Below are 15,789 nucleotides of genomic sequence, written 5' to 3'. Positions count from 1 at the left end.
AAGTCCCACAGCCGTATTAACATCAAGTTTGCTCAATTCTCTATATACCTCTTGCTCACTTAGTCCTCCTCTCGTTCTCCTCCTCCTCATCCACTGTCTCCAACTCTCCATGATGTCACATTCACAGGAATGAAAGACCTTCATGAACTGCTCATTAAATATCCGAACTATATTTTCCATAGCAGTTGTTCTTATAGTATTTTCTCCAATCGTAATTGTTCTATAATCATTCTTTTTTTTTTTTGCTTGCTATGTATCGAAAACTCCCTAGGATTTTTTTTTTTTTTTTTTGGTTTCATTAGTTAATTGCCATTCATACTTCACTTTTGTTACCTTTACCAACTGAGTCACCCTCCTTGCCTGTTCTTTGTAATCCTTCTCCTCCTCATCATCATCAGTTTCCTGATATGTATCCTCAAGGGGTATATATTCATATCTAACATTTCATTCTTCTAAGGTAGTTCTGATTGAATTAATCCACCTAGATGTCGGTCTTCCTCTGGATCTCTTTCCTGCCATCTTGGCATCAAACTGTTTTGCCTTTTCTCACCCATTCTATTTAAGTGGCCATACCACATTAGATTAGCTCTGCATACACATTCTTGAATAGTAATAGTGTCAAGTTCCTTTCTAATATCTTCATTTTTAATATGATTCTTCCATTGATGCCATCGGTTCACTCCCCTAATTTTTCTCAGAAACGTCATCTGCAGTCTCTTGTATACTAACAGAATATCTTGTATTCTGCTAGTATACTGCTAGTTTGGCTAATTCACTTCTCTATTATTCCATATAAATTCATTCATCTGGCTACTCACCCTACCAGCTTTGCTTATTCTCTTGTCTATTTCTAGATTTAACCTGCCATCTTCACTAAAAACTGTGCCTAAATAGCTGAAACGTTTTACTTGTTCTATAGGATCGCCATTCAAAATGCAGCTGAAGTTTTCTGTGTTCCTGCCTATTTTCATAGTTTTGGTCTTTTTATGCTGATTTTCATGCCAAATTTGTTACAGCTGTTATTCAATTTAGTTAAAGAATTTTGGATACTTGCATTAAATGTGTTTATGAGTACATCATCTGCATAAAGCAAAGAGCTAAGTTGGACATCTCTAATTCTAATATCAGGCCTAATGCCATGTTCTTTCATAATGTGATCCATATTCGTGATGAATAAGAGTGGAAATAATGTGTATCCTTACCCCTGATTTTACATCAAACCATTTCCTGTATTTCCTTCAATTCTAACTGCTGACTGACAGCTCAAATATAGACTATGTATTGCTCTGTAAAATATTCCATTCACCCCATACAATTGTAGTGTTTTGAAAAGCTTTTCTCTGGGCACCTTGTCGTATGCCTTTTTCCAGATCTGCAAAACTTAAATATAGATCCTTATATTCCCGCGATCTTTGCCATCTTCCTGATATTTATTTTCTATATTCTTACTGAAGCATTTCCATGACTTTTGTTTACCTACTTGGACACATAGCTTAGCTCTTTTATATTTTTTTCTGTATTATTTTAGAGCATCTGCTTACTTATTTGTAATTCTCATGGAATTGATTATTACCACTCATCTTATGTTGCCTCCATAATGCCTTTTCCTCTGTATTGCATGCTTAATCTCTTCATTCATGCATTTCACACCTACCTTATTTAATCTTCTGATCCATGGAATACATTTTGATATTGCTTCTACTAGATTAGTTCTTGAATATTACCCAATCATCATTGATCTCCTTTCCACCCAGCTCATTCCATGCTACATCTGCAAGCTGTCTCCTGAGCTTCTCCTGAGACCACAGATGTGCGAGTTTTTCTGAGTAAAATTAGGAACCTGATCCATGAGTTGAAGGATTGAAGCTGTGTTTGCAGGCTTGAATATTATGTTTATCCTCTGCAGTTGTAAGGCACCTCTTCTTACTGCTGTAAATATGTGTATTCTAATCGGTGTTTCTCAGACCTAGTTAAGGTTTATATTCCACTGGGGGGGCTCTCCCCCCGACACCTATAGCACCCAACTCCTTGTGTTCCGGGCTAGAAGCCGGTTCTCCTTCAATTCTGATGACTCGAGACATGAGCCTACAATGTGTTTGTTTCATGAAGGCAAACACATAAATGAAGAGAAAAAAAACGTGACATAAAAACGTTTCAAATTGTGGCTTATCTTTTTATATATATAGAATTGATTTATAAGTACTATGTAAGTTCACTGAAAACAAACAAAGTGGTAATAACATTATCAACTGTGCATCAGATTATTAGGAAGCCATCTGTTAGTTTAAAGTGATGCTTGATAGATGCTGTTGCTGGTTGTAAGTTGGTACTGCAACCACATATCTACAAATCTGCATAAGTAAAGGACTTAGTGTATGTTATTCACCTTTTGTTGGGTTCCATTCATTTTGAGAGTTCTGTTTCAGACTTTTAGTTCAGAAATCAGGCTTGTAATGTTGATTCAGGCTGAAAATAATAAACATAAGGACATTGTGAATGTCATGCTTGTGTGTGGAATATATATATATACACCCTCTGTCCAAAACGAAACTGAACTTTTGATAGAAAATAAAACACAGGCCAATTATAATTATTTAAATCATTTATTTCAATCAATATACTCTCCCTCAGCTTCGATACAGCGTTTGGCATGGTAAATTAATTCGTTAAATAAGTTTTTTATATTGATTTTTGGGATACTGTTGAGGGTCGTGGTTAGTGCTGCTTGAACGTTTTTCCATGGTGTCATATCGCTTTCCTTTCATCAGCAAATGAAGTCGGGGGGGAGAAAGAAGTCATAGAGTGCTAAATCGGATGAATACGGCAAGTGATCCAACAAGAGGTTTTTGCTCAAAAACTGTCTCACGATGTTCGGACGATGAGATAGTGCATTATCGTGCAAAAGTGACCAGCTGCCTGCATCATGATATTCATGCTATACGCGACGAATTCTCGCCATCATTCGCTTCAAAACTTCAAGATAAAACTCGCTATTGATCGCTTGGCCAAGCAGAATGAATTCCTTGTGGATGATGGCATTGGAATCATAGAAACAAATCAGCATTATCTTTACTTTTGACTTCTCCAAGTGATTTTTTTTCAGATGCCCCTCTTCTGGTGGTCTCCACTTAGCACTCTGGCACTTTGTTTCGGGCTCATACTCAAAACACCATGTTTCATCGTGGTGTTTTGAGTATGAGTAACGAGTAATGATCGCTTAAAGGAAGTTTGAGTCCTTATGAGTGGTTTTAACGAGGTCCTTGCAGTGCTCAATTCGATACATTTTTTTGCTCGTCAGTCAACTTGTGGGGAACAAATCGCAAATTCAATTTACGAAGGTCCAAACTCTCGGTCAAAATGTTGTGCACAATTGATTTTGGAATCCCTAATTCATCTTCAATCAATCTCACGGATGATTTCAGATTTTCTTTGATGAAATCACGCACTTTTTGGATGTTAACTTGCTCAGTTCAGTTTTAGGATGGCCCGGCTTTTCGTCGTCCTCAAGTGTCTCACCACCACTTTGAAATCGCTTAAACCACTCGTAAACCTGAGTACGGGATAAGCATTCATCACCATATGCTTTTTGAAGCATTTGATGCATTTCAGTACAACTTTTACCAAGTTTAACACAAAAGTCAATTGCAGCTCTCTGTTTGAAACTCATTTTCCGACAGTTCATCAAAACACACTGTCATTCTTGGCACTATAACTCGGCTTTTAATGAAACAAATGTCATAAACAGTTGACACAACACTAATGAAGGTTGCCGCTTTCAAGGAAAAAAGATACAACAGGTGATGCCACTAGTTTTTTGTATTTTTGAAAAGTTCGGTTTCTTTTTGGACAGAGGGTGTAAAATTTAAGTTAGAAGTCATTTTATAAAAGTAGATATTTAAATATGTTTCCTTTTTGATGTCACTAGCAAGGTGTTTTGCAATGTTATTAATTTTGACTACTAAAGTTTTGCTTAGATGTAAAATAAATGTATTTAAATTGATTATTAAAGCTTTATTTATTTTGAACTTTATTGTTCATGTTGAAATATTTGTACTGTTTGTATGTAGACAAATATTTATGAAACATGTCAGTTATGAGGGAAGCAAAAGTTACCATTGTAATTCATGTTTGAAAATGATTAAATGAACTTTCCTTGGTGCATAAAAGATTGTGAAATAAAGAATTGTTATAATTTCCACCACTATCACTATGAAGTTATAATTAAATGAACTTTCCTGCACTTTAAAGAAAGAACCTTGTCGTTTCCAGCTCAGTACTGAAAGCAGCAATGGTGCTTTCAGTGCTGTTGTATTTCCAAGCATGGAAATACAATAGCACTGAAACAACATGAACTCTGTTGTATTTCCAATGCACAGGAAGTGAAAAGAACATATCAAACATTGTCTAGTGTTTAGCTGTTAGGAAGAGAGGAGTTTTTGTGTCTTCAATACATGAAGATTAAAAAGAAATTAAATGGAACACAGGGAATATATTCTTTTATAAAGAGATAAGTGAAGTTTATTGTAGTCGTTAATCCATATAGAATTTGAACTCAGTTAAAACTGAAAGGAACTTTATTGCTTTTCAGTTCATATAGAAATAGGCCCAATAAATTTTATTTTCTCAGTCTGATAAATGATGTCTAACAATTGATATGGCTTTAGTAATTTTTTCAGAAGTTTCATATACAAGGTGGCCCATACGTCATGAAATATGCTGTAGAAAGGGCCTGTTTTTGTGAAGCAACCGCATAAGTTTTTTAACATCACTAGGTTTTTTTATTTCTTTTTTTATTAGTTATAAAAAACCACATCACGTAAATTCCTTCCATTTTTGGCTTCACAAAGATGTGGCCCTTTTCTGCAGAATGTTCCGTGACTTATGGACACCACCCTGTAGAAGACAAATTTTTTCTTAAGCATTAAAACTGTTGATAAGTGTTTTAAGAATTATGTTGAGGCTTTTCATATAAAAAGTTAATTCATTTTAAAGTGATGTCGTTTTTAGTACTTTATTTAGTAGAGCTTGTTGTTATTACTTTTGTATAGAAAGTGAATAAAACTTTAGGATTCTGTGATTTTGAGATGCAAGAAGAAATTCATTGAATTCTTCTGTAGCTGTATGGAGAGCAGCTTTTGTTAGTCTTTCTTCTGTGTGTGAATTCAAGACGGAATAAAAGTTTCTGTATGAAGCAAGAAACAGAAATTCCAGAAGTTTGTCCATACAGAATAACTGTTGGTTTATGTGATTGAAAGAAAGTTGTACATATTAAACCGATTTTCTTGCTGTAACCTGAAGAATGCATGACACTTGCATAGTTAAGTACAGGTATCCCTTGCTTAACATGGGATTTGATTAACACAATGAAATTAATTGCAACAATCCCTTTATATATGCGGCAAGAGTTTTAATTAATGTGCCTTTAAATTTACCAAAATTCCACCAAATACGACATCATTGCTACATCCATGGATGGCGTCATTGCAACTTTCAAAGCCTATTTTCTTAAAAAGACATTCTCAAAGGCAGTAGCAACAACAATGGGAGGAAATGCAATTAGGCTCCAAGAATTTTGGAAAAATTTTAACATTAAACACGCAATTGAAAACATTCATGATTTGTAGGAGCAAGTGTCTTCTAGCTGCATGAGTGCTGTTTGGAAAAACCTTTTGCAGAATGTGCTAATGATTTAGGTGGTTTTCAAAATCCTGTGAACAACGTGGTTGAAGAAATCGTTGCAATTGGTGAAGACCTTGGTTTTGATGGTGTTGATGCAGAAGATGTTAAAGAATTATTGGATTCAATTTCAAAAGGTTTCAGTGGCAACAATCTTTTTGAAATTGACAACAACGTACATATGAAGTTAACGAACAAATGGAATGTGAAGATGAGGTTCCAAAGGAGATAACAATCAAAGAACTGGAAGGAATATTTCACGGTTTAGAATTGCTTAGGCAGCAAGTAATGGATATGGATCCAGATGTTAATTGAAGAATGCTTGTTTGCTGTCTAGAGAGTCATTTTGCTTATCGTAGAATTTATGCTAATAGGAAAAAAACTAAACTGTTCAAATGACTCTTGATAACTTTTTTTGATAAAAAAAAATTGCAGTAACTAATAGGTAACAAGCATTTATTAAACATTTACTTTGTATTCATTTTTTATCTTTCCTAAAAGAGTACCATATAAAATGAATTATTAATACAGTAATCGCTCATGGATGAATTGTAATTTTTACCATTGATTATTACATTTGATTAACGTGATTTTGATATATGCAGTAACATTGAGGGATTAATAAATCGCTTTAATCAAGGAATACCTGTAGTTGATTTAATATTGTATATATTTGTGTTTTTTTTTTTTTTTAATTAAAATTTTTTATTTTGGTTATAAGGTGTTTGAAAACTCAATCTCTTAATGTAAGCGAATTAAATAAGAATTTAATAGGTTAAGCTACATATGAAACTGGGATATGAACTTGTGTTAAAGCCACATTTAGAGTTCAGCATCTTTTTGTTTTGAATTTAAGAGTTTAACCACTCGGAGTGTGAGGAAGAAAGTAAAATAAAAATATACCCCCCCCTCTTCTTCCCCACATCACTCACACACACACACACGTGGCTGCTATATTACTGCTTTATCTTTGCATTCAAAGTTAAAGCCGATAAATCAAAGAACTATAGTATAGTTGTGTAAAAACTCGATATAGCTTTAAAATATCAAAGCGCATTACATCGATTTTTTTACGTAGGTCAAGTCCCATGAAAACTGTAAATAACCTTGTTTGTTTCTATGTATATTTTGCAAAATATTGATGTAGTTAACCCTGGGAAGTGAATGTATTTACTGTTTTAACGTCAAAAACAAAGGCAATGCTTTCCCATCGGGGAACTTTGTATATAGTTATGTGTAAGAGCACAGGCAAGTTGCTTACTAGTTTTGTATATAAGAGTTGCTTATAAGCTCTGCGCTAACACCTTTAAAGATAACATCTAAGAGTACCGCTAGGTTTAGAGAAGTCTCCACAGCCCGAAAGGACAAGCAAAGTATCAAAGAGGTCTGCTAGTTTTAGAGACAAGTTTCTACGCCCGGCAAAATACGATCAACAGAATGCACGGAGGAGAACAAAGAGCGGGTTAAACTAAAAAGAAGATGAAAGAGTCATGTCGAATTCTTCGGGGTTACTACCCTTAGTGCAAGCACCAAGATCGCAAAATAAAAGGGGACTGAGCCGAGCATAAGGCGCTTCCAGACGTCAAAAGAGAGTCATCAGAAATCGGAACTAGAGGCAGTTAGAACCAGAGTGGAAACGAGCTGAGACTATAAGTGGGGTCCCAACCAGAGCAGTGGTGGCAAAGAACGAGGAGAGACAAGGCCCCAGTTACAAAGAGGAGAGCTGAGATCCAAGTGCCTAAAAAGCAAAGGTGAAGTGCTGTTACCGAGAAGAGCCAGTCAGCGGCAGTTGCAGTCATCAGCGATTAGTAGCAGAAGTTCCCGAAGTAGGATCCAGAGGAGAATTTGCTCGTATGCTGAAACCTCTTATATGTGCTATTTGAGTACCACAGATTGCAGTCCATAAGCCTGCTAACACCCTGATGTGATACCGCTTAAGAAAGATACTCCTGAAGGAAGCTTAAGACTCGAGATGAAAGAAAAGCCATAAAAACTTTAGTAAAAGACTCTTGACTGAATGTGTGATACAGAGCCTCTGTAAGTTATATTGTTTTGTATATTTTCTCTCATAATCTAGGAAATATATTGTATATGGACTGTTAAGAGTTAGTTTTTTTAGTAATGGGAAGTGTCCATAATAGATTCAATTGGCAAAAAATAACAGAGAGTTAGCTAACCTCTTTGCGAGTAAACTAGAAGTTTAAGAAATTGAATTTGTAAGCAGTGAGTAAATAAGTTTTAGAGTTAAAGAGATTATTTAGTGTTGAAGTGAAAGGGTTCTAATTTTATGCTAAAGATACACCCCCTTGAGGGTACATGGCAGGAATTTGATGATGATGATGATGATGAGATTTTTTAGATGGGTAGAGAAAGCAAGCTCCCTGTCATTTGATTCATGTATATTTCATATTAATGTAAATAAATGTGTTTTAATTATTTGTTAAAAGAGTGCTGCCTGATCCTTTATTTTACAACTGCACTGTTCCTAAATAAATCGGATTTGTGAGCGGGAAACAACTAAGGCATTAAAAGCACAGTTTTATTACTTAAGAACCACGACTGTTTATGTAAACTTTGTTGAAGGATGTTACATTAGTAAGGGAGAGAGAGATCTACTAGAAGTTTTATTGAGTCTTATGCCAAATATTTGATATACTGATGGCGCAGTCTGACAAATAAATTTTTCAGTATTCATAGGCATACAACTAATAAATACGGAAGGTGGATAAACATAATACGCAGTAGAGTAAGTGAGAAAGGTTAAGAGAGAGAAAGTGCGCACAGCTAATTAGAATAATGGTATATAAAGTATAGAGAAAAGACATTTTAAATAATAGCAACAAACTGCTTTTATTACAGTTGACTCTAACTATTGCAAATCATGATTCCTATGAGTAGAAACAATGGTTGTAGAGTTAACACTATGCTAGAAGGAACTACTTAATCAGCACACTTGCTGAAATTTGTCATTTGCCATTCCATTCTGCTGTGGAAAGTAATTGAATTCATTGTTAGTGATTTTACTCACAACCTAAAACATGGTACAATTTTTTTCTCTAATGATTAAATCCTAATCGCTAATAATTTATATAGCTTCTTAATTAACAAAAAAAACTTATAGGGGACTCTTACTTTAGCGAACAATGCTATAACAAACTACTGGAAAACTAAGTACAGTGCTGTGCTAAACAAAATTCATTACAACAAGTTCTAAACTAGCTACTCTTGTAATCTCTGCAAATTTGCTAGTGAGAATCAGCTGTTAAATTAAATGTTTCAAGAAATTATGTTCTTTTTTAATCCTTTATCCAAATGTAAACGAAGTTTATGTGTTAAGTACCTTCATGACTAGGCTACTTGTATATAGAGGCTGATAACATTACATCATTTTCTTTGGTATCCTATAATGCAAAGCACACATTCTTTTGGAATGCTATGCTGTAGAAAGGCCACTACCCAGACTGATTTTGACCTTTATTGAGGTGCTGTTAAAGTGCAGAGGTACCTCTCCACTTTAGCAGTACCCCAGTAAAGGTCAAAGTGATCTACAAAGTGATTTCTGAGTGATCTATAAGATCACTGTAAATCTCACTAAGAGACCCTAAAAGATCAGTCCAGGATAAGAAACGCAGCGGTGGCTCCACTCAATAACTGGCAAATACTTGCCACTGAGCAGAATTACTTTACTCCCCAGGAAGCACACTACCCTTGGTTGGAACCAGACTAAGAAATGCAGAAGTCATATATTTCCCATATACAAGTAGCAGAAAGGTATATGACCTTATATTTAAAATTCTCTGGATTAGAGAAAGTCATAGAAAGTGTTATTACTTCATTGCAAATTAACCTTACAAAGAAATTATATTCTTGTTTAATCTTATATCCATACAAGTGTAAACATAATTGCAGTTGAGCACACAGAGGTCATAAGTGTTTTCTAGGGAATAGTTTTATAGAAATTAAAGAGTTAAAACAGAAGTTTTCAGTTTATCACCAACCTGGTTGGCCAAGTGGTTAGCGTATCTGCTCTCCAGCCAAAAGGATGCTGGTTCGAATCCCACCGTGGGCATGGATGTTTGTGATTGTCTGGTCTATGAAAATACTAGTGGTGGTGGAGGTAGATGGCATTGGTGTAGTTGCGGTTAGTTGTAGTTGGTGGATTGGGTGGTGGAGACAGAGTTGTAGAGTAGGTGCCCTCCCTCGATGAGTCTTTGGACTTCCTGGAGGTGTTATGTAATAATAATAATAAAATATTTCTTGTTCTGTGTGTATATATATAATATGTTAAATCAGTATAATGTAACTTGTTTAAATATATGTAATTAAAACTTTCAGGAGATCAAGCAAAACACCTGTTTCTGCAGTCTGGTCTGCCACCAGCTATTTTAGCACATATATGGTAAGTAAAAGCTATCTGTGTGGTTTTTTTTAAAATTAAAACAAGGATAATTTTGCTTTACTTACTGGCATAGGACACTTACAGTATTGTAATTTTTATTTTTAGAGGTACCTGTGGCATAGTATAATTATTAAAGAACACGTAGGTCCACATTAATAACTTTTAATTAATAAATAAGGTACAGATATTTCATACTAAAACTAATAGTACATCTTCAGTGTTACAAACAGATAAGAATGGAATACAACTAACGAACATTCGATGGATCACCTATTAAAATACATTGTTGTCGCGAGCTAGGAAATGAAAGAAATTAATAAATAATTAACCAATTATCTTAAATATTAATTATTTATTAATTTCTTTCATTTCCTTGCTCGTGACAACAATGTATTTTAATAGGTGATCCACTGAATGTTTGTTACTTGTATTCCATTTCTATCCATTTGTAACACTGAAGATGTACTATTAGTTTTAGTATGAAATATCTGTACCTTATTTATTAATTAAAAGTTATTACTGTGGACCTACGTGTTCTTTAATAAGTATTGTAATTTTGTATAATTAATAAAACTTACTGCATCCTCCCCACTTGCTAAACTTTTGAGGTAATTAAGCTTACATTTTTTGAACTCTTCAAGCTTCAAATTTATTAATTATGTAAGTGGCAGTTCTGAATGAAACTTCCTTCCAAGTCTTAATCAGATTGATCCTGATGTTATCCAGCTGTAGTGCATTGGTATTGAATGATGACTGAAGTCTAACTGGAGGATCTGGAATAATTTAGATTGTGATTATCTTTCTCACCATGATAAATTATACGCAAATTATTGTAAATAAGAACAAATTTTAAACCCCCCCCCAATGTTCTATTTTGGACTATATTTCACTATCTCTTTCTAATTGGCAAAAATTACACACACACAGTCTTGCAATAAATACGATAAATCTTCACGTCTTCGGACTCCTTGGAGGTGTCATGTAATAATAATAATACTGTTACAACTTCTGCACACACCACCATCACACTGCCCACAGAATTGTGCAAGTCTCCAGTTCATTTATTGGTGCTGTGTGCAGCCAACAACATTCCTCCCCGACAACTGAAGCTTTCGAGCAACATGCTCTAGATTCCTTTACTTTAAAACCTGAAGTCTGGCTTAGATACATTAACAATGTTTTCACTGTCTGGTCCCATGACCACCAGACATTAGACGCTTTCCTCAGCCACCTCAACAAACAACACAAATGCATACAATTGAAATTGAAAGTCAGAACACACTTCCTTTTCTAGATACACTTATTACACGTCTTCCTATTGACAGTCTTTCCCTAACTGTTTACTGGAAATGTACACATACTGGCTAATATATGCATTTAGTGATTTGACTAATTTCTCTCTTATTCCATATAAATTTATTCAGTTGACTACCCACCATACCAGCTTTGTTGATTCTGTTGTCTATTTCCATATTTAATTTACCAACTTCACTAAAAATCGTTCCTAAGTAGCTGAAATGTTTCACTTGTTCTATAGGTTCTCCAATAGTTATTCAATTTAGTCTGGGAATCTTGTAGACCTGTAGCAGATTTATTTAGAAGTATAACATTGTCTGCATAAAGCAAAGAGCTGACATTAACATTGCCAATTTTGATATCAGGTTTAATTCCACTTTCATTCCTAATGTGATCCATATAGATAATGAATTACAGAGGGGATAATGTACATCCTTGTCTGACACCAGATTTAACATTAAACCATCTTCCTGTACTTCTTTCAGTTCTAACTGCTGACTTACAGCTCAAATAAAGACTAAGTATTGCTTGATATAATGCCCCATTGACACCATATAACTGTAGCGTTTTGAATAGCTTCTCTCTTGGCACCTTGTCATATGCCTTTTCTAGATCTACAAAACTGATTGGGTTAGCAGTCGACAGCAGTAAAACTGAAGTCCTAAACAATAGAATAGAAGGAAATACTAAGCTAAATGACCACATTCTTGAAGAAATAAATGATTTTCGGTACATTGGTTCCTTGCATCAACACTCTAAATGATGAACAGAAAAAACGAGGCTCTTCATTTCCATAAAAGTCTAACTAATATCCGGAAATCCAGTCTCATCACCATAAATAACAAACTTCGTCAGTACAAAACCACCAGTCCACCATATTTACATATGGTTCCAAGACATGGAACATCCTACTGAATGACTAGTGACTATTATCAATAGCTTTGTGACAACATGCCTTCGAACAATACTAGGATTATATGGCAAGATCACATTCCTAATACTATAGTTCTTGAAGAAATCTAGCAAAGACCCCTAAAGACATCAGCTTAGACATCTACCTTCACCTATGTTCAGTGTTCTTGCTCTCTACAGGCCCATTAATGAACACAGAGGAAGACCAAGAAATCAGTTTTGGCAATACATAAGCAAACTTCTTTTTGAAGATTCTCATGAACCAACTAACATTTACCATCTAGCACAAAACAGAGCAACTTGGCTCACTTTTATCTAATAGACTTTATCTCCATGAGTTTTTTATATGAATATTTCTGTATATATTTTTCCCTATTCATAAATGAATGATGAAGATCATTATCATCCTCATCAGAGCACAAATTACAACATGGTGTAAGCACACAGCACTCAATTAAAATGGTGTAAAACCAATTCATATTTGTTAGTCATTAGTTTCTTTAGAATGTGCCCTCTTGGACCAAGTAAAAACTAAATTAATTCAGAGAAGTCAGGTTAAATGTAGTCATAGAATGACTGTCTATTAGATCTTTGGCAAATTAATGCAACCATATCCTTGTTGAGGTTAGGGGACTATCTCATAGTTGATGCTGATTCAAAAATAGTCTCTCAGACCTATAGTAACTTCTGTGAAGTAGTGAAAGAATATTAAGAGCATAGTCTGCCAGTCCTGACTTGCCATACAGATGATTGCATATGTCATTTTTGTGTTCTTCGAGAGATGTTAACAAATCTGTCCAAAGTAGGACAATTCTGCAAGTGCAATGAACTTTATATATACCAGGATATGCAAAAGGTTTAAACAGTAACTTATTTAATGTGTGGTTTGAAAGTGGTATGGAAATTATATTTGTGGAGAACTCTAATGTTATCTTTTCAGATGTACTCTGAAAGTCTGAATAATTTTGCTATGATCTTATAGGTCTGTTACAGTAGGGATAAAGGGGGAGCAGTATTTTGTCTCTTTTATAAGGATTGTAGCCATTGACTAAAAAAAAGTGCTGAAAAAATTCTAGAGTTCAGTTTCAAGAGCTTGTGTTATTCAAACCAATAACCTTGGCTGTGTGCATGTGTGTCTTGAGGATGACATACTGTTGGGATGGGTGATGTGATTACTTAAGTACCTTCTCATATATGTGGGTTTTCTATAAACAGAAAATAATAATATACGATTTGGTAGTTGTCAGTTATCTAGGAAGGAGAGACAGTTTCTTTTTCTATAGTAAAGTGAATATTGAATATCTAATACAGTTTTTGAATATCCAATACAGCCAAGTAGCAAAACTGTTAGTCTGTGTGCTATGTTCAGTGCTTTGTTTTCCAGAAATTCCATATAGAAATTGGTTAGTGGAGAGGAAAAAGGGAAACCCATTACAGTCCCATTTAACTGTTTGTATATTTTTTATACCTTTCCATGAAAAATAATTTGAATAAATAGCAAATCTGAATAATTCAAAAAGGTCAGTAGGGAAATGTGGCTTAGTATGGTCTAAGGCAGTGTTTCTCAATGTGGGGCGTACATCCCACGGGGAGAGGACAATTAGAAAATGTACACATACATATTTATATTATACTTTTTCAGAAATTGGCTATTATGCTAGAGGGGGGGGGCATCAAAATCTTTGAGACGTTGAGGTGGGGCATGATCCAAAAAAGGTTGAGAAACACTGGTCTAGGATCTCTACCAATATCCTGATAGAATGCAGAAAAAAAATGCAAGAAAGCCAAGCTATGTGTTATAGTAGCTTTGAAAAAATTATGGGAAACATTCATAAAACTTTAAAAAATAAAAACCACGAAGGTTTGTCCCAAAGTCCCAAAGATTTTTGAAAAATCTTAGAAATGCTGGAAAGATTACTGTAAAAAAACAGAAGCAAACAGAACAGTAGTAAAAAAATATTCAGGATTGCATATCACTTCTTGAGGTATAAAAAGCCATCAGTAATCTGAAATGTGGAAAAGCTGTTAGAGTAAATGTATTCAGCCAGAAATACCTCAAATATAGAGGTATAAAGGTTTACAAAACCTTACACTGCATAATTCAGGTCCTTGATCAGGAAGTCAAATTCTGGATGATTGGAGTAGAATTCTCATAGTGCTCTCTATAAAAAGGCAAATAAAGCTGAATGAGAATTAGAAGAATTTCTGTACTGAGTGTTTCAGCAAGATTTATGTAAGCATACTTGAGAAGCGACTCAGGAAGCGAAAAATAAGCTGAGTTCAAACAGTGTCAAAATCGGATTATCATTTGGATTCACCACGCAAATGGCCACATGGCTAAAGTATATAAAAAATGTATGCTTCATATACATGTTATTATAATGTTGAAAGTTTATTTTTCACTTAAGTTAGACTATAATAAATTTAGTTTAATCCTTTATCCAAGTGTGAGCAAACAAAGTTTGCACCTGAAAGTATCTTCAGGACTGGAGTAAGGTAGTACAACACCAGGCAACTCGCTGCAAAGGTGGAGCAAGCTAACATCACTCCTATCTCAGTATCTCCCATAATGCATAACATTATACATATCCACAAGGAGATGTGTTTTGCATTATGGGAGATACTGCGATAGGACGATGTTAGCTTGCTCCACCTTTGCAGCAAGTTACCTGGTGTTGTACTACCTTACCCCAGTCCTGAAGATACTTTCAGGCGCAAACTTTGTTTGCTCACATTTGGATAAAGGATTAAACTAAATTTATTATTATGTTATTATAATAGTATCTAAATTTATATTAACTCTAATGGGCATTTCACATCCATGTAATTATGGACTTATATACATGCCAAGGCCAGCGTGGTGGTTAAGACATATACATGGAACAAGGATCTTAATAAAGTTTTGTAGATATAGGAATGGCATATAACGAGATGCTAAGAGAAAAGCTCTTCAAAGCACTATAATTATGTGATGTGAACGCAGTGCTCTATCACAGTAAATCATTACCTGAGGCAAGTGCACAGCTTGCCCTGCCCATACTGCAGCACTGAATTTAAATGGGACATTATACATACATGTACATAGTCTATATTTTAACTTAGTTCTCCTTCAATTCTAAGTCACCAGTTAGAATTGACAGGTGCGAGACAAGGGTGCCATTATGTCCACTCTTATTCATGTGAATAGAATCCATGAAGGAAAGTGGCATTAACTAAAGAAACTAAATTGAATAATCATTGTTACAAATTTGGCATGGAAATCAACAAAAAAGACTGAAACTGTGAAAATAGGATATAGAACATGGAAAATATCAACTGCATTCTCAAAGGAGACCCTGTAGAACAAGTAAAGCATTTCAGTCATTTAGACACAATTTTTAATGAAGATGATAAACTAAATATGAAAATAAACAATAAGAATAAACAGAGCTGATATAATAAAGAGCCAGTTAATTATATGGAATGAGAGAGAAAAAAATAGCCAAAACACTAAATATCAGTATATA

At 34.6% G+C, this 15,789-nt stretch overlaps 1 protein-coding gene across 6 annotated transcripts in view; it reads left to right on the top strand.

Moving 5' to 3' along the window:
* The window catches only part of LOC150093872 (intersectin-1-like), a 510,882-nt gene that overhangs the window by 62,522 nt on the left and 432,571 nt on the right, over positions 1–15,789 (top strand). For all 6 annotated transcript variants that reach the window (XM_090413144.1, XM_090413145.1, XM_090413148.1 and 3 more), the window contains exon 3: positions 10,012–10,075. In XM_090413144.1, coding sequence (XP_090269270.1) covers positions 10,012–10,075 — 64 coding nt within the window. The remainder of the gene's footprint in view (positions 1–10,011; positions 10,076–15,789) is intronic.

Source organism: Typopeltis vanoorti, chromosome 23 (assembly GCF_054136105.1).
Source record: "Typopeltis vanoorti isolate ZY-2024b chromosome 23, IOZ_Tvanoo_1.0, whole genome shotgun sequence".
In the NCBI taxonomy this organism is placed as follows: domain Eukaryota; kingdom Metazoa; phylum Arthropoda; class Arachnida; order Uropygi; family Thelyphonidae; genus Typopeltis; species Typopeltis vanoorti.
This window is presented reverse-complemented; position numbering and strand designations above follow the sequence as displayed.